General features: G+C 39.1%; 1 protein-coding gene across 8 annotated transcripts in view; it reads left to right on the forward strand.

Moving 5' to 3' along the window:
- The window catches only part of dnmt3ab (DNA (cytosine-5-)-methyltransferase 3 alpha b), a 76,648-nt gene extending 66,504 nt beyond the window's left edge, over positions 1–10,144 (forward strand). For 6 of the 8 annotated variants that reach the window (XM_024291901.1, XM_024291902.1, XM_024291909.1 and 3 more), the window contains 8 exons: positions 1,277–1,460; positions 1,538–1,622; positions 1,689–1,834; positions 1,920–2,010; positions 2,083–2,231; positions 2,760–2,984; positions 3,264–3,382; positions 9,321–10,144. In XM_024291901.1, the coding sequence (XP_024147669.1) occupies positions 1,277–1,460; positions 1,538–1,622; positions 1,689–1,834; positions 1,920–2,010; positions 2,083–2,231; positions 2,760–2,984; positions 3,264–3,382; positions 9,321–9,462 (1,141 nt within the window). In that variant the 3' untranslated portion in view covers positions 9,463–10,144. The remainder of the gene's footprint in view (positions 1–1,276; positions 1,461–1,537; positions 1,623–1,688; positions 1,835–1,919; positions 2,011–2,082; positions 2,232–2,759; positions 2,985–3,263; positions 3,383–9,320) is intronic. The other 2 variants (XM_024291904.1, XM_024291906.1) reach the window with 2 other exon arrangements.
- Positions 10,145–13,646: the final 3,502 nt, after the last annotated feature.

Genomic DNA, 13,646 nt, shown 5'->3' on the forward strand with positions numbered 1-13,646 from the left:
CGAAGTTCAGTTTTTCTGGAAAGGTTCTTCTTAACCCTTTAACTACACACAAAAAAGAAAAACACCAAAAAAGGTATTTTTTTATTTCTGCTCATTGCCTCGGTACGGAGCCCCTAAAGGGACATCAAAGTAAAGGGAAAAAAAATTGAAATAATTTTTTTTTTTTAGAAATACTTAAGGGTTCCGTAAAAAATTGAAGTAAAAAAAAACAAGTTCTGGTCACCAACCAGAACTTGTTTTTTTTTATTAAAAAAAAGAAAAAAAATTCTGGTGCACACAAGATAGTAACTGTTTTTTTTTTTTGTTTGTTTGTTTTTTACTAATTGATGCGCACTAGTTACTATCTGGTGCGCATTCTTTACTAACCAGAATTCTTTTTTTTTAATTATTTCAATTTTTGAAGAAAAAAAAAACTTTAATTTTTTTTATTTCTCTTTAGGGGTTCCATACCTTGAGGAGTAATACACACAGTCAATATTTTTAAGAACATGTTTTCTAAATGCTTCCCAGCATTTAGTTGAGCTGGTAGTTAAAGGGTTACGAACGGCAATAAATCAGCAACTAAATCTACTTCCTCTCAGTTTTCTTCTATTGTTAACTTCAAAGCAACGAGTAATTCAAACAAAAATCAAGTGCAGCTACTGCCTACGGCCAGAAGTACAGAAAAAGTTAGTTTTTGGTAGCCCAAGCTTTGACCATCCAATCAGTCGTCATCCGCCCTCTTGAAGCTACAGAGACTCTTACTCAAATTCTGATTGGTTGAATATAAGTGAATGTGTTCAATCCATATATAGCTATGGTTTGATCATCAGTGTTTTTATGGAAAGCCGCTACAAAGACCAGTAGTGAGGACGGAAGCACTGACTGTATGAGCGTAAGGCAGACTTTAATTAATCTAGCAACAAGTGAGAGCTAAAATCTGATTGGTTAGAAACTTTCATGTGAAAAACAGTTTGACAGCAGTGCAGCCGGGGAAGATCTAAGTTGGAAAGATCTAAATTATATTTTGGACAAATTTATATATATAAAAGATTTTACTGTGATTTAAATACTTCAGATAATTTTAGGCCTTCACTGTTGGAGGCCCTGATGGTGCCCCACCGTTTAAAGCCCTTTAGATTAAATTCTATTGCTCAGTTTATGTTTTAAAATTCAAAATCCGTCCATCCTGCCTTACAGTGTATTATAAGCAGTCAGGGTCTGGTCAGTGTCACCAGCTGGAGTTAGAGACCTCTCCCTTAGACCATCTTTGACCTTTTTCTCGGCGGTGCTGCAGGTGTTTCTGCGTGGAGTGTGTGGACCTGTTGGTGGGCGCTGGCTCGGCGGCGGCAGCCATCAAAGAAGACCCCTGGAACTGCTACATGTGCGGGCCGCGGAGCACCTACGGGCTGCTGCGGCGGCGTGACGACTGGCCCTGCAGGCTGCAGCATTTCTTCGCCAACAACCACGAGCAAGAGTTTGTGAGTAAACGATAACAATAAAATCAATTCGTCATATAGAATCATACATGTGAGCGTTTCTTCTCTTTATCTAACAGGAGCCGGCGAAGCTGTATCCTCCAGTCGCAGCAGAGAAGAGGAAACCCATCCGGGTCCTCTCCTTGTTTGACGGCATTGCCACAGGTATTCACCAGCACAAACTTGTGGCTCTCTGGATTCAAAGGCGCCCTAAAAAATCCCTGTTTTCAGGCCTGCTGGTGCTCAAAGACCTGGGCATCCAGGTGGACAAGTACGTGGCGTCAGAGGTGTGCGAGGACTCCATCACCGTCGGCATGGTGCGGCACCAGGGCCGCATCATGTATGTGGGGGACGTACGGAACGTGACCCGCAGGCATGTAGGTGGAGCCTCCTCACGTCTGCACCTCCACAGCAGCAGCAGGACGACTCCTGTCATTAAGAGTTTTGTGCGTTTCCTGGCAGATTGAAGAATGGGGACCCTTTGACCTGGTGATCGGAGGAAGCCCCTGCAATGACCTCTCCATCGTCAACCCCGCCAGGAAAGGCCTTTACGGTGAGGCGGGGAAACGCAGACCAGAGCGCTTTAGTCTGGAAAAGACTCTGAAGTTTACCTCTGTTCCCGCAGAGGGAACCGGTCGCCTGTTTTTCGAGTTTTACCGCCTGTTGCACGAGGCTCGACCAAAACCCGGCGATGAGCGGCCCTTCTTCTGGCTCTTTGAGAATGTAGTCGCCATGGGAGTCAGCGACAAACGAGACATCTCCCGCTTTCTAGAGGTAAGCCAACCCACAAATATGAGGACACACAAGCTCAGTAATAATTATTCTGATGGAGGCTCCTTCTGGTTTGGGTTTTCTACCTTTTGTGGGGTTTGGACGCACCACAAACCCAATGACACAATGTGCTTTCAATACGGCGTCCAAAGCTACACAAAATGCTAAACTAGTAAAAGGTGAAACCAGCCGTTCATGAAGCAAACCTTCAGAGATTTTGTGTTTTTTCTCCCTTCATTACAAGCTCTTGATAAACGATTTCTTCTTTTTTTACAAACTTTCTAGAAAACTCTGAAAGTATAATGAAGGAATTGAATTTCAACATCAGGATTTTCATTTTTCATAAAAGGTCTTGACTCAAATATCTGATAAAGTATATCAAATATTCTTTACTTTAGAGATATGAAAATATAATATGATGTCATAGTGGAGATAAGAAGTGGAAAACAATATTACTTAGATGTTAAAAGAACATATTTTAGTTTTTTTAAGATACTTTTGTCATTTGAGTGATGCTTTCCTTCTCCTCAGTGTAATCCGGTGATGATTGATGCCAAGGAAGTCTCTGCTGCCCACCGCGCCCGCTACTTCTGGGGCAACCTGCCCGGCATGTCCAGGTACAGAAACGTCACCTCAGCTCAAACTGAAGCATTTGTTCAGAAATGTAAAGAGTTTTTGGTCTGCAGACCTCTGACACCCATGGCCAACGACAGGTTGGACCTCCAAGGATGCCTGGAGCACGGTCGCACCGCCAAGGTATGTGTGTGTTAGTGCACGAGTGTGTGACCTGCACGTGTGTTTTTTAATTTGTGTGTGTGGTCTGGCTAGCTTTCATCCTTTATTTGCACAAATGTTTTCATCATTTACAGTATTGTGTTCATCTTTTTTGTGTTATGAAAGTTGTTCAGCTTTTGTGTTGTGTCGTAGTGAAGCTGTTTGTTTTCATTTTAAAAAAGAGAGTAGCTGTAGCATTAAAAAAAGATGTATGTGTTTGTTTTGTTTGTGTGTGTGTTTGGTTCTGGATGCTAATTCCAGTTTGAGAAGTTGCGTACGATAACAACACGCTCCAACTCTGTGAAGCAGGGGAAAGACGAGCATTTCCCCGTCTACATGGACAACAAGGAGGACATCCTCTGGTGTACTGAGATGGAAAGGTACGAGCGTTCAGCTAAACCTTCATACCTTTAAGTCATTCTTTTCAGATTTTTTAAGCTTTATGGCCTTGGAATAAATCATGTGTCTATAAATAATCTAAAATTTACTTCCTAATTTGAAAGGTTATTTTTTTGCAGGTACGTAACGATTCAGTCAAGCCACGATTTGATTCAATTTACAATTTTAAAGACGCAATTTGATTTTTTTTTTTTCTCACAATGAATTAAAGGTATTCTAAGCCCAATTATGTTTTCTTTTTGGCACTTACATCAAACTGTCTGTTTTCCTTTTAACAGAAAGGATTCAGTACAAATAAGCAATTATACATAATACAGGAATGATCATGAGTCCTTTCATACTCGGCTCATGTTGTACATGACCGCCCACCCAGCAGCTCCACACACTCGCCCGCGCGCGCACGCAGCGCAAATAACCGTTCACACACAGCTTGCAGAGAAAAAAAGACAGAGAGCTAAAGAGTTAACAAAAAAGAGCACAGCTCCCGGGAAGAAGTCAGAAGAGAAACAGTCGTGAAGCTGGGTCGTCACTCATGAATGTTGTCACGGTAGACTGGTCAAAGTTACAGTAGAAGATGTAAAGTTGGGATAAAAATGTAAAGTTGCAGCGTGAGCGACAAATCACGGGTTTGCTTGAATTTGCGTTAATAGTTGCGATCGCAAAATCATGGAACGACTGACTGATGTGAGACTTTTAAGTCTGAAGAAGCTGCAAGAATTTCCTTTGAGTGGGGTGCTGCAGAAGCACAGGCAGCCAGTCTGCGACGCACACTCAAAGGCGCAAACACACTCACAGGCGTGCAAAGAAACTCACAGGTGCACCAAGAGACTCACAGGCCCGCCAACACACTCGGAGGCGAGCGCACACATTCACAGGCGTGTGTGCGCGCCTGTGAGTACGTGCGTTCATGCATTATGCAGGTGTGAAATGGGGTATTACAGTTGAATTTCATGATTGGTCAAACCATTTAAGTCTCATATCATGATCTGAAGCTCCAGTAATAATAACAGTCCAGCCCCCCAGCCCCACCCCTCTAAATGGACTTTCATATTTCACCCGTGGGTGGACTTAGCCTCCAACTTCCCTGTTTGGTCACCCTTTAAATCATTATATTCTTTTAAATTTATAGGATGCAAAAAAAAATCACAATAGAAATTTAAAATGCAAAATAAGTGTAAAGCTAAAATCAAATATTGGGTTTTACCTCACGTTGTGAAATTTGTAGATGTGTAACTTTGGTTCAGAAACTGTAGGCATTGAAAGTGTAAGAAAATATCGATTCAGTGAAATATCCCAATACTTCATTTGGGAATTCTTGTATCGATTAAAAATGCTGCCAATATTTAATATATTTAAATATTTAATCAATTATTTATGAGCAAACATGTGGGTCAGCGTCTTACTTTTGTTTCCACTTAAACCTCCGACCACTAGGTGGCAGCGCAGCACACTGAGCCTCTTTGATCAGCTCCAAGCTGCACCAAAACAAAACAAGATCTCGCGAGAACCAGCTTGTGATGTCACACACTGTTCACAGAGCTTTAGTCAAAATGCTGAAGAAGAAATGAGCAAAAGTTCTACTGAACTTCACAGCAAAATACTCTCATTCTGTGATCTGATAGATCAAAGTAACATGTTCAACACCTCATCGTGGGGATGTGCGGTGAAACACGCGTTTACTTCCACATGTGAAAAAAACAGAGAATGATCGCTGCAGAAATAAAACATCTTCAAGCGCTCTCCTTCACCCCATCATTCTGCTTCATCGCAGTCAAATGTTTCTGGAGAGCACCTGATAAAGCACCTTGACCGTTGTAGAAGGACAGACTCAAAAACATTCAGCAATGATAGAAATCAACAGCCCTTTATTTTCTCAACTAAACATACTGAACATTACTGGTTAAGACACATTTCATCTTTGAGGGGTTTTTTTTCCTGGGTTTTTGTAAAAATCAGACAACATTGAGTGTTAAAAAATACTTTAAATTACCAAAATAAAAGCCCCATTTGGATATGAGGTAGGGCTGTAGTGCTTAGTGTTCTGGTTATTTAATTAAATGTATTTTACAATTATATATTAGGGATATAAAAATAGATATAAATCAAAAATTGATCGAGCAACTGCAGAATTGTTTCACAACCTCCGATATGTACAAGATTATGCTGATTATAATTATAAAATCAATCAAGATGTAAATAATCGATTTCTGGCAAACTGCAGTTTCTGTTTTTTATGTTCATGTGATGCAAACAAAAAGACGTCCAATCATAAACTTGCTTCTTCCAAGTCAATACCTGAATACATTTCTCTGTCAAATGCCATCTATTATTATTTATAGCTTTAAATGCCATATGAAAAAAAAACTTAGATTTTGGTAAAAGAGTCTGACTTTATCGGATCACTAAAAAGTTAGTTAAATCCTTTATGTATCGATTCGTGGACCATGTATTGAGATGTGTATTGAATCGTGTGAGAGGGAAAGATTCACACCTCTATTATACATGTGAAAGTTGTATTAATATTCAGATAACGTTTTTTCTAAATCACAATTTAAATAAAAAAGTAAAACATTTTCTCTAGTTTTGCATTGGTATATGTGTGATACGATATATATCGTATCATACTTGAGTATCACAATACACACCATATCGTGATACATTGTGAAGTGTATCGTATCACCAGACTCTTTCACTCTCCTCCTCTTGCACTGATTACTTTATGAGGATTGAACTATTTTAAAGTTTGTGTCTCTCCATTGAACTGAATGGTGTAGTAGTTCAAATGTACTAAAGAAGGTTTTTGGATTTCGTATCAGATTAGCAGATTATCTAATTTCTTGTGGTCGTTTTAGGAAGTGAACATGTATTTTTTACTTCCAAAATTTGTCAACTTAACCTTTTTTTGTGAACAAGTTACTTGCCCTGGCCAAAAATAAAAGTAGAAAGCCAAAAAAGTGTTAAAGCAGTTCAGAGTGGTGCTATCAAACATCGATTGGTTAGTAAAAAAACAAGATTGATTCATTAAAAGCTTTTGTTGCATTTGAGTTGTTGTAATAAAACAAAAGCTGAAAGAAAATGATAATTCTGCTTGATTACATTTATTATACCTAAAAAAAATTCTTCGCATTTGTTTAAAATGAACGCTTATCTGGTGCATTTTTATAGAGATGGTTGTCCCGGAGACGACACCAGTCCAGGAGTTTAACATACAGATAAACTCTAAAATAAAACTTGAAATTGTTATTTACAAAAAAAATAAAAATAAAAAATAAGAAATTCCTTGGAGAGAAAGGGAAACGTCTTCAATATTAAAAGATAAAGTCCAGTTGATTGCTTTTGCACTACTTTTATCCTTGATGAATAAGAATCTGCAGTTCAACAATAAACTTGGACTTATTTTGCTTTTTGAGAGAAATAAGTTTAGAAGTTTTTCTTTTGCATTTGGACAAACGGTGTAAGCAAAAATGTTAATTATTTCATCCTGCAAAAGTTTATTTCTTCGTTATACAAGGGAAACGTTGATCTAAATGAAAAACAAACGGTTTTGATCAGTATAAAAATGTGCATATTGTAACAGTAAAGTTGTCATTAAAGTCTTTACGTTGAAACAAAATATTTAATTGCTTAAAAAAACATTAAGGCTTGAATTTTATTTCATTTACAGACATAAAATCTGGATCTTGTCAAAACTAATTTTTTTGTTCCTACAGTTTCCACTTTATTCAATTAAATAATTTGGATCTGATGTCCAGTAGTTGCTAGGTAGATTTACATCTCTTAGAAAGTTTCCACAACTCCAATATAGTGAGTACTACTGACCAGTTTATAACCCAGTTTTTTACCCACAGTTCTTTACGATTCAGTTTCTACCATGAGGTGTCACTTTAAAAAGCTTAGATTTAGATCTAATCTATAGATTACTAAATCCCTTCCTCTAATTCTACCTTTACTGGGCTCAGAAACTTGCGTTTAAGCAAAAGCTTTCAATGAAAAGTCTACGTAAACACACGTATGTTTTAGGCTTCAAAACCAGCGTTCATGCATTATGCAAGTTTTTAACCCTTTAACACCAGAGTTTCAGTGTTTATGTTCTTTGATTTACTGTAATTTTTAAATTGTTAACACGATCAATGTAATTCCAGTAGATTCTGTAGGAGAAAAGCGGCTTGAGACGCTTTTCTCCTACAGAATCTACTGGAATTACATTGATCGTGTTAACGGTTGAAAAGTATGTTAAAGGTATGGAAGCCAAAAAGGGCCACCCCTACTTTTTTTTTATTGTTTTGTCATTATACTAAGAAAAAGAAGAACCTCTTCTCTCTTTCACGCACAGAGGCACCGAGGCTTTAACTAAAATATAAATAGAAATGACAAAAACATAGTAGCGGACTGAGCTGGGCTGAGTGGCTGTTTGGGTCCGCTAATGTCTGGATCTCAGTGAACGCACCACTGAGGCTGAGGTTCTGTTGGTTCTGTAGCTAAACCTGTTTGTTCGGAGGTTTTAGGGAAATAAAGGGACGGAGGCTGGTGTATGAGACGGAATAAAGGCGTTTGAGGAGGGTAGATCAAAATAATACGATCTACACCAAATACAGAGATATAAAACAGGTAAAGTCTCTGCATCTCAGTGTGGTAAAGAGAGAGGGGGTGATTCATTCTGTGTTCTTGATTATCTCTTTATCGCGAGAAATCAACTTTGTTTTCTCCAGAACACATATTTTTTTCAGGTTATAATGAGTTGGAATAATTGTTTTCTCGAGAAAACAAACTTCGTTTTCTCAAGGTGAGAGACTTTGTTTTCTCCTTATAACAAGTTATTTAGTTTTCTTTGAGAAAACTTACTATGTTTTCTCGTTATAATGAGTTATTATCTTGTTTTCTTGAGAAAACAAACTTTTTGTTCACATTATAAGGAGATATCTCGTTTTCTTCGAGAAAACTAACTTTGCTTTCTGGTTATAACAAGTTATAATTTCGTTATCTCGAGAAACAAACTTTGTTTTCTCATTATTACCAGTTATTATCTCGTTTTCTCGAGAAAACAAAATTAGTTTTTTGGTTATGACAAGTTATTATTTCACAAACTTTGTTTTCTCGTTATGATAAGTTATTATCTTGTTTTCTCAAGAAAACAAGATATTATATCTCCTTATAACGAGAAAATGATTTTAAAAAAATAGTCAGGCTGTTCTCAGCCTCCGTACTCAGGTGTTATGTTTGCTTTCTGCACTACGTACGTACAAAGCGCACAGCGACTGAGTCCAATTCAAATGATAAAACAGTTTAACTTCGACTCGTCAAATAAGAAGCGTCTTTTTCAAAACATGGAAGTACCCAGCAGTTGAAAAGTGATCATGAAGGAGAAATTCATGATTGTGGTTTGTGTCCGGCTGGAATTCCATGAGTCTTTCATATGTTGGAATGGAGCCGTGAAAAAAAAAGCTTTGAGCAGATCTACACCACTTCCACATTTCACTACTCTCTTCCTACTGTGAGGACATGTATCGACCGACCAGTGTGAACACTAGTGCTGGGGATCTCTGCGTACCTCACAATACGATGCGATACACGATACATGGTTCAAGATATCGATAATATCACGATACTGCAATGATTGGTAAAAATCATCTCTAATAACCCACAATGGAAGAAGACATTTTTTAGAAGATCAAAAGTTGGTGAGAACCCATTGAGAATCACTCACAGGACTAAATATGTCTCTATACCGATATTTTGGCACAGCCCTAGTGAACACCGTAAGCTAAAAGTGCAAAAGCCCACATTCAGCGTGCTCCTGAACGCACCACATTCAGCGTGTTCCTGAACGCACCACACATGCCCGGTGTGAGCGTAGCATAACCCTCAGTGTTTCAGAGTTTTCTGTTCTCAGTAATGGAGATGTCGGGTGTTGTGTTTCAGGGTGTTTGGTTTCCCCGTTCATTACACCGACGTGTCCAACATGAGTCGTCTGGCCAGGCAAAGGCTGCTGGGACGTTCCTGGAGCGTCCCCGTCATCAGGCATCTCTTCGCCCCGCTCAAGGAGTACTTCGCCTGCAACTAGTCATACAACAGCTCCTTTTTTTGTCTCACACACCGACAACTACAAACAGTATGCAGCTAGAACATGAAGGTTGGCTGGTGCAGTATGACACTGAACAGACAAAAACACACTCGATGTAAAGAACTGCTTCCCCAGACCCCGCGTAGACCACTGGCTGACCTTAGTGCCCTGGTGCTACTTTTCTAATTTATACACACTCTCGCCAGTGCAGGGTTTCTGTAATGTAGTTCCTCATACACACACTTTCCTGTCCAACCTTGAAAATGATGTCTTCTGGCTTTACTGTGTTGACCAGCTGAACTTCAGACCTCCAGAAGGGGGCAGCAGAGAGGCCCCAATCTTTCTGTTTTTAACGTGTTTTTCTGAACAACACACCAATGACTCATTCTGAACTGTAACACTGTATTCCTGTTTAGATACAAAGCTACTGGTGTACTACAGTGCAATGAACACAGATACAACCACACACACACATAAACACACCGGTTAGTGCTTGTGGTGCTGCTCAGGCAAATGGTGCCACTTTAACACAACACTTTTACAGTTTTTGGTGCTTTTGAGACTGAACGCTCTTCAGTTGATTCATTGTCAGTTTTTATTTTTTCCTTTCAAAACAAGCTGACAATTGCAGTGGAGAGTCCAGCTGTCAACATCAGATCAGCCTTTTTCTGCTGGATTGAAGGGAAAAAAAGAAGCTGAGGGGGTGCAAAGCTTTTCTTCAGTCGGACCAAAAGCAAAACAAGAATTTGAGGTTTCTTGTTTCCTTAAGGATGAGCTGCTCCAGTTTCTGCTGGTGAGTTTGGGTCAAAGGTCTATAAACACATGCACTTTCACTAAATTTATAAAACTATAGATTTGATCTTTTCTCTGCTTTCTTGTTTTCTTAAATGGATCCAAATTATTGTGGGCAATACTCAGTATCTGCACTTGTTTGCATATTATTATCTCTAGCAGGAAAAGAGTGATGATATAATCAGTTATCATCAGAGAAACCAGTGTTTAAATCAGATTTGACCTGGTTTGTTTTAAACAGAAAATGATTGTTAATCATCATGTGTTGGACAGTCGGACACACTGGTACAATACCATGCTCCCTTATGTGATCTATTGTAAAAGTCTTTCTTTAATTAAGACTTTTTTAAATCAGAAGTGTCTTTTTCTATGACAGAGGTCTGCAACCTGGAGCTCCGGCTCTCTAGCAAAAGGAACATTAAATTATAGAAATTTTTAAAGTTTTTTTTTTATTTTTAAATAGTTTATTTTATGACTTTAAAGTAAATTTTATTTTGTGCTGCATTACAAGGGTTAGTAGCCTTTTTTTAATTCAGATTTGTGTATTCTTCACTTACTGTATCTACTGGATCATTGACCAATCATGTTTAAACTCCAGTGAACAACAGTAGGAAGCTGGAAAAAGGATGATAGCTCATCAAAGGAAACCTTTAAGTTTTTAGGTATAACAAGAAACAATGTCATTTATGTCTCATGTTGTTTACAAATACTTTTACTTCACTTCCTGTTTGGGACAGGAAGTCTTTTATTTTGAAAAAAAGTCATACAAGTAAAAAACAACTTTGAGAAAAGTCTAGTTTATCTTAATATGAATCTGTTCATTAGCACCCAAAAAATATTCATAGTTGTTATAAAAAGCGACAATGTAATGATGCAAAGTAGTATCAAATCTTTTTAAAGCGTAAAAATAAAATAAAATAAAATAGCGTCTCCTATCAGGTTTTGATCCGTATCAAACAGGCCCAAATGGCAAAGGTTGCAGACCCCCTGACCTACGACCTCGGCTGTGTCCGGATCCCCCCCTACTCACTATGTAGAGCGTTCACCATTTTCTTGTGCTGTCCGGATCTACTAATTCCAAAGTGCACTAGAAATTCCCAGAAGTCTTTGCAAAAAACTAGTGTGCATCAATGCTCACTAGATTAACAACATTGAACAATTTCAAACAAAAAAAACGTGTTTAAATGTATTTTTTCAATAAAGCATCCACATTTTCATCATCAGAACACAGTAGATAAACGTCATAAAATGTTCGTATTGGTTCGATTTTGACTTCATCAGTCATATCCGGCGTTTGGAAAAACAAAAGAAAAGTAGTGAGCATTGTGTCCGAATTACCTTTAAAATCCAGGGCACTAGATCGGTTTTTAGTAGTTATGGGTTAGGGAGGGATTTCAGACACAACCCTAGTTTCTGCAGAGCGGCATGAGTTCATTAGGAATTCGCCTCTGAGTTGTGGGTTTGTGTTGGCATGTTCTCCCTCTAGCTTACAGCCCCTCACAACTCCAATATAACATTACCGATGGAACAAAAATGGCAGAAATATCAGATGTATCCAGTTTAGTTCAGCTAAGACGAGGAAAACAAAGACGTTCATGGATCTATTTATCTGTAAGTAGATCCTTCAGAATGGAGCGGATCAGAGAACTTGTGATCTAACAATAGATGTGCTTCAATTTCCTGCAAATTTAGGGATTAAAACCAACAGATGGTTTCTGGTTTAATCCGGTTTAATCTGGTTTAATTGTTTGCAAACATTTAAGCAGCTATGGAGCAGAAACTGTCAGAAATCCCTGTGTGGTTACAGTGTGTAGCCATGCTATGGACCACATGTGTCAAAGTCAAGGCCCGGGCGCCGGATCCGGCCCTCTGGGTAATTCTGTCCGGCCCTCCACATCATTTTATTTTAATGTTATAAATGGCTCGATGTTATCTTTTGATCATTTTTAACTTTATTATTTTGACAAAACATATTTTATGGAGAATAAATTATTGAAAGTTATTTAAGGTTCAAGTTGATTTAATACTTGCCTTTTTATTATTCATAAGTATATTAAAAAGTTACGTTTTTAAAGTTTCAAAAATTGGCATTCTGCTAGCTCTTTGGACTATGTTGAAATTATTTAGGCTATTTTGGAGTTTAGCTAATATTCCAGCTACATGCTAGCTGTTTAGGCTAAACTACGTTTTTTTTGTTTGTTTTTTAGGATAAATCGGCATTTAGCTAATATTTTAGCTGACTATCAATTTCAGCGTTTTCTGTGGCTAAATTCAGCTTACAGCATTCACTTTAGCATTATTGCAGGTAATGCTGTATATCTTATTATGGTTTTAAAGTTTCAAAATTTTAGTTTTAGTGTGCTAAATAAATGTTTATCCTGTTTAGCCCACGTCCTAAGGTGTGTTTTGGATTTTGGCTCCTCGTGATTGATTTTCAAACCGCTGCTATAGAGACTTTGGAGTACTTAGTATTGCCCACATATTTTGGAAATAAATTAAACATCTTCGTACCCAACATGAATACAATCAGTCTGGTATGAGCACCTTTGAAAATGCCCAGTTCGTATGCTAACAAAGCAATCTGCTAACGACCTTACCTTTGCGAGGAACTCACCTGCAGAGCAGCGCTCCCTTTGAGAAGCATGCAGCCTTCGAAGGACTTAGCAGGAGCTGCTTCCTCTTCCTCTCAGCAGCTTGTAGAGAATCTTCTTCTACCGGTGCAGACTTTCTTGTGCCTCAGCTCCGCTCTCATCCGGTCTCCGGTTTTCAGGACCCACTACCCATCATCGTGTGCTTTAGCATCAACAGAGCCTTTGCTGTAGACTCCAACCCTGTTTCCATAACAGCTGCCTCCTCACGCCGCACAGGTAACGGTCCACACCTGTGTGGAGGCTTCCTCCGGCCTCCTGCAGGGCTCCGGCTCAGAGAGGAGAACGACCCGGACTTCCTTCTCCCGCCGTGTGGGTTATTTACACAGGGCTGTTTCAGTCTGGTGCTTGTGGTCCTCGAGACGACCACCTTTTCCAGGAAGCCTTCCAATCCTTTGACCTTCCTCAGATACCAGCGAATAACTGGACACATGCAATCACACTCCTGTCTGCCACACGTGCACAAAAACAGTCTCACAAGCCAACAACAAACCAGCAGGCTCAGAGTTTTTCAGGTGGACTCTCCTGTTACACAACCAACCTTCAGGTGCTTTTGAAACTGCTCTTTTTTATGGTGCATACACACACACACACACACGTACACACCCCTGTGTGCTGTAACTCCTGCGACACAACATCAGCACACAACTGCATACACACTGTGTTCTTCGCCGGCCGCCTGTCGCCGCCAGGCTTCCTGTGGCGCTGCTGGGTGTGACATCATCACCCTGCGTTGCTTGGTGC

The sequence above is a fragment of the Oryzias melastigma genome, linkage group LG24 (assembly GCF_002922805.2).
Source record: "Oryzias melastigma strain HK-1 linkage group LG24, ASM292280v2, whole genome shotgun sequence".
Classification (NCBI taxonomy): domain Eukaryota; kingdom Metazoa; phylum Chordata; class Actinopteri; order Beloniformes; family Adrianichthyidae; genus Oryzias; species Oryzias melastigma.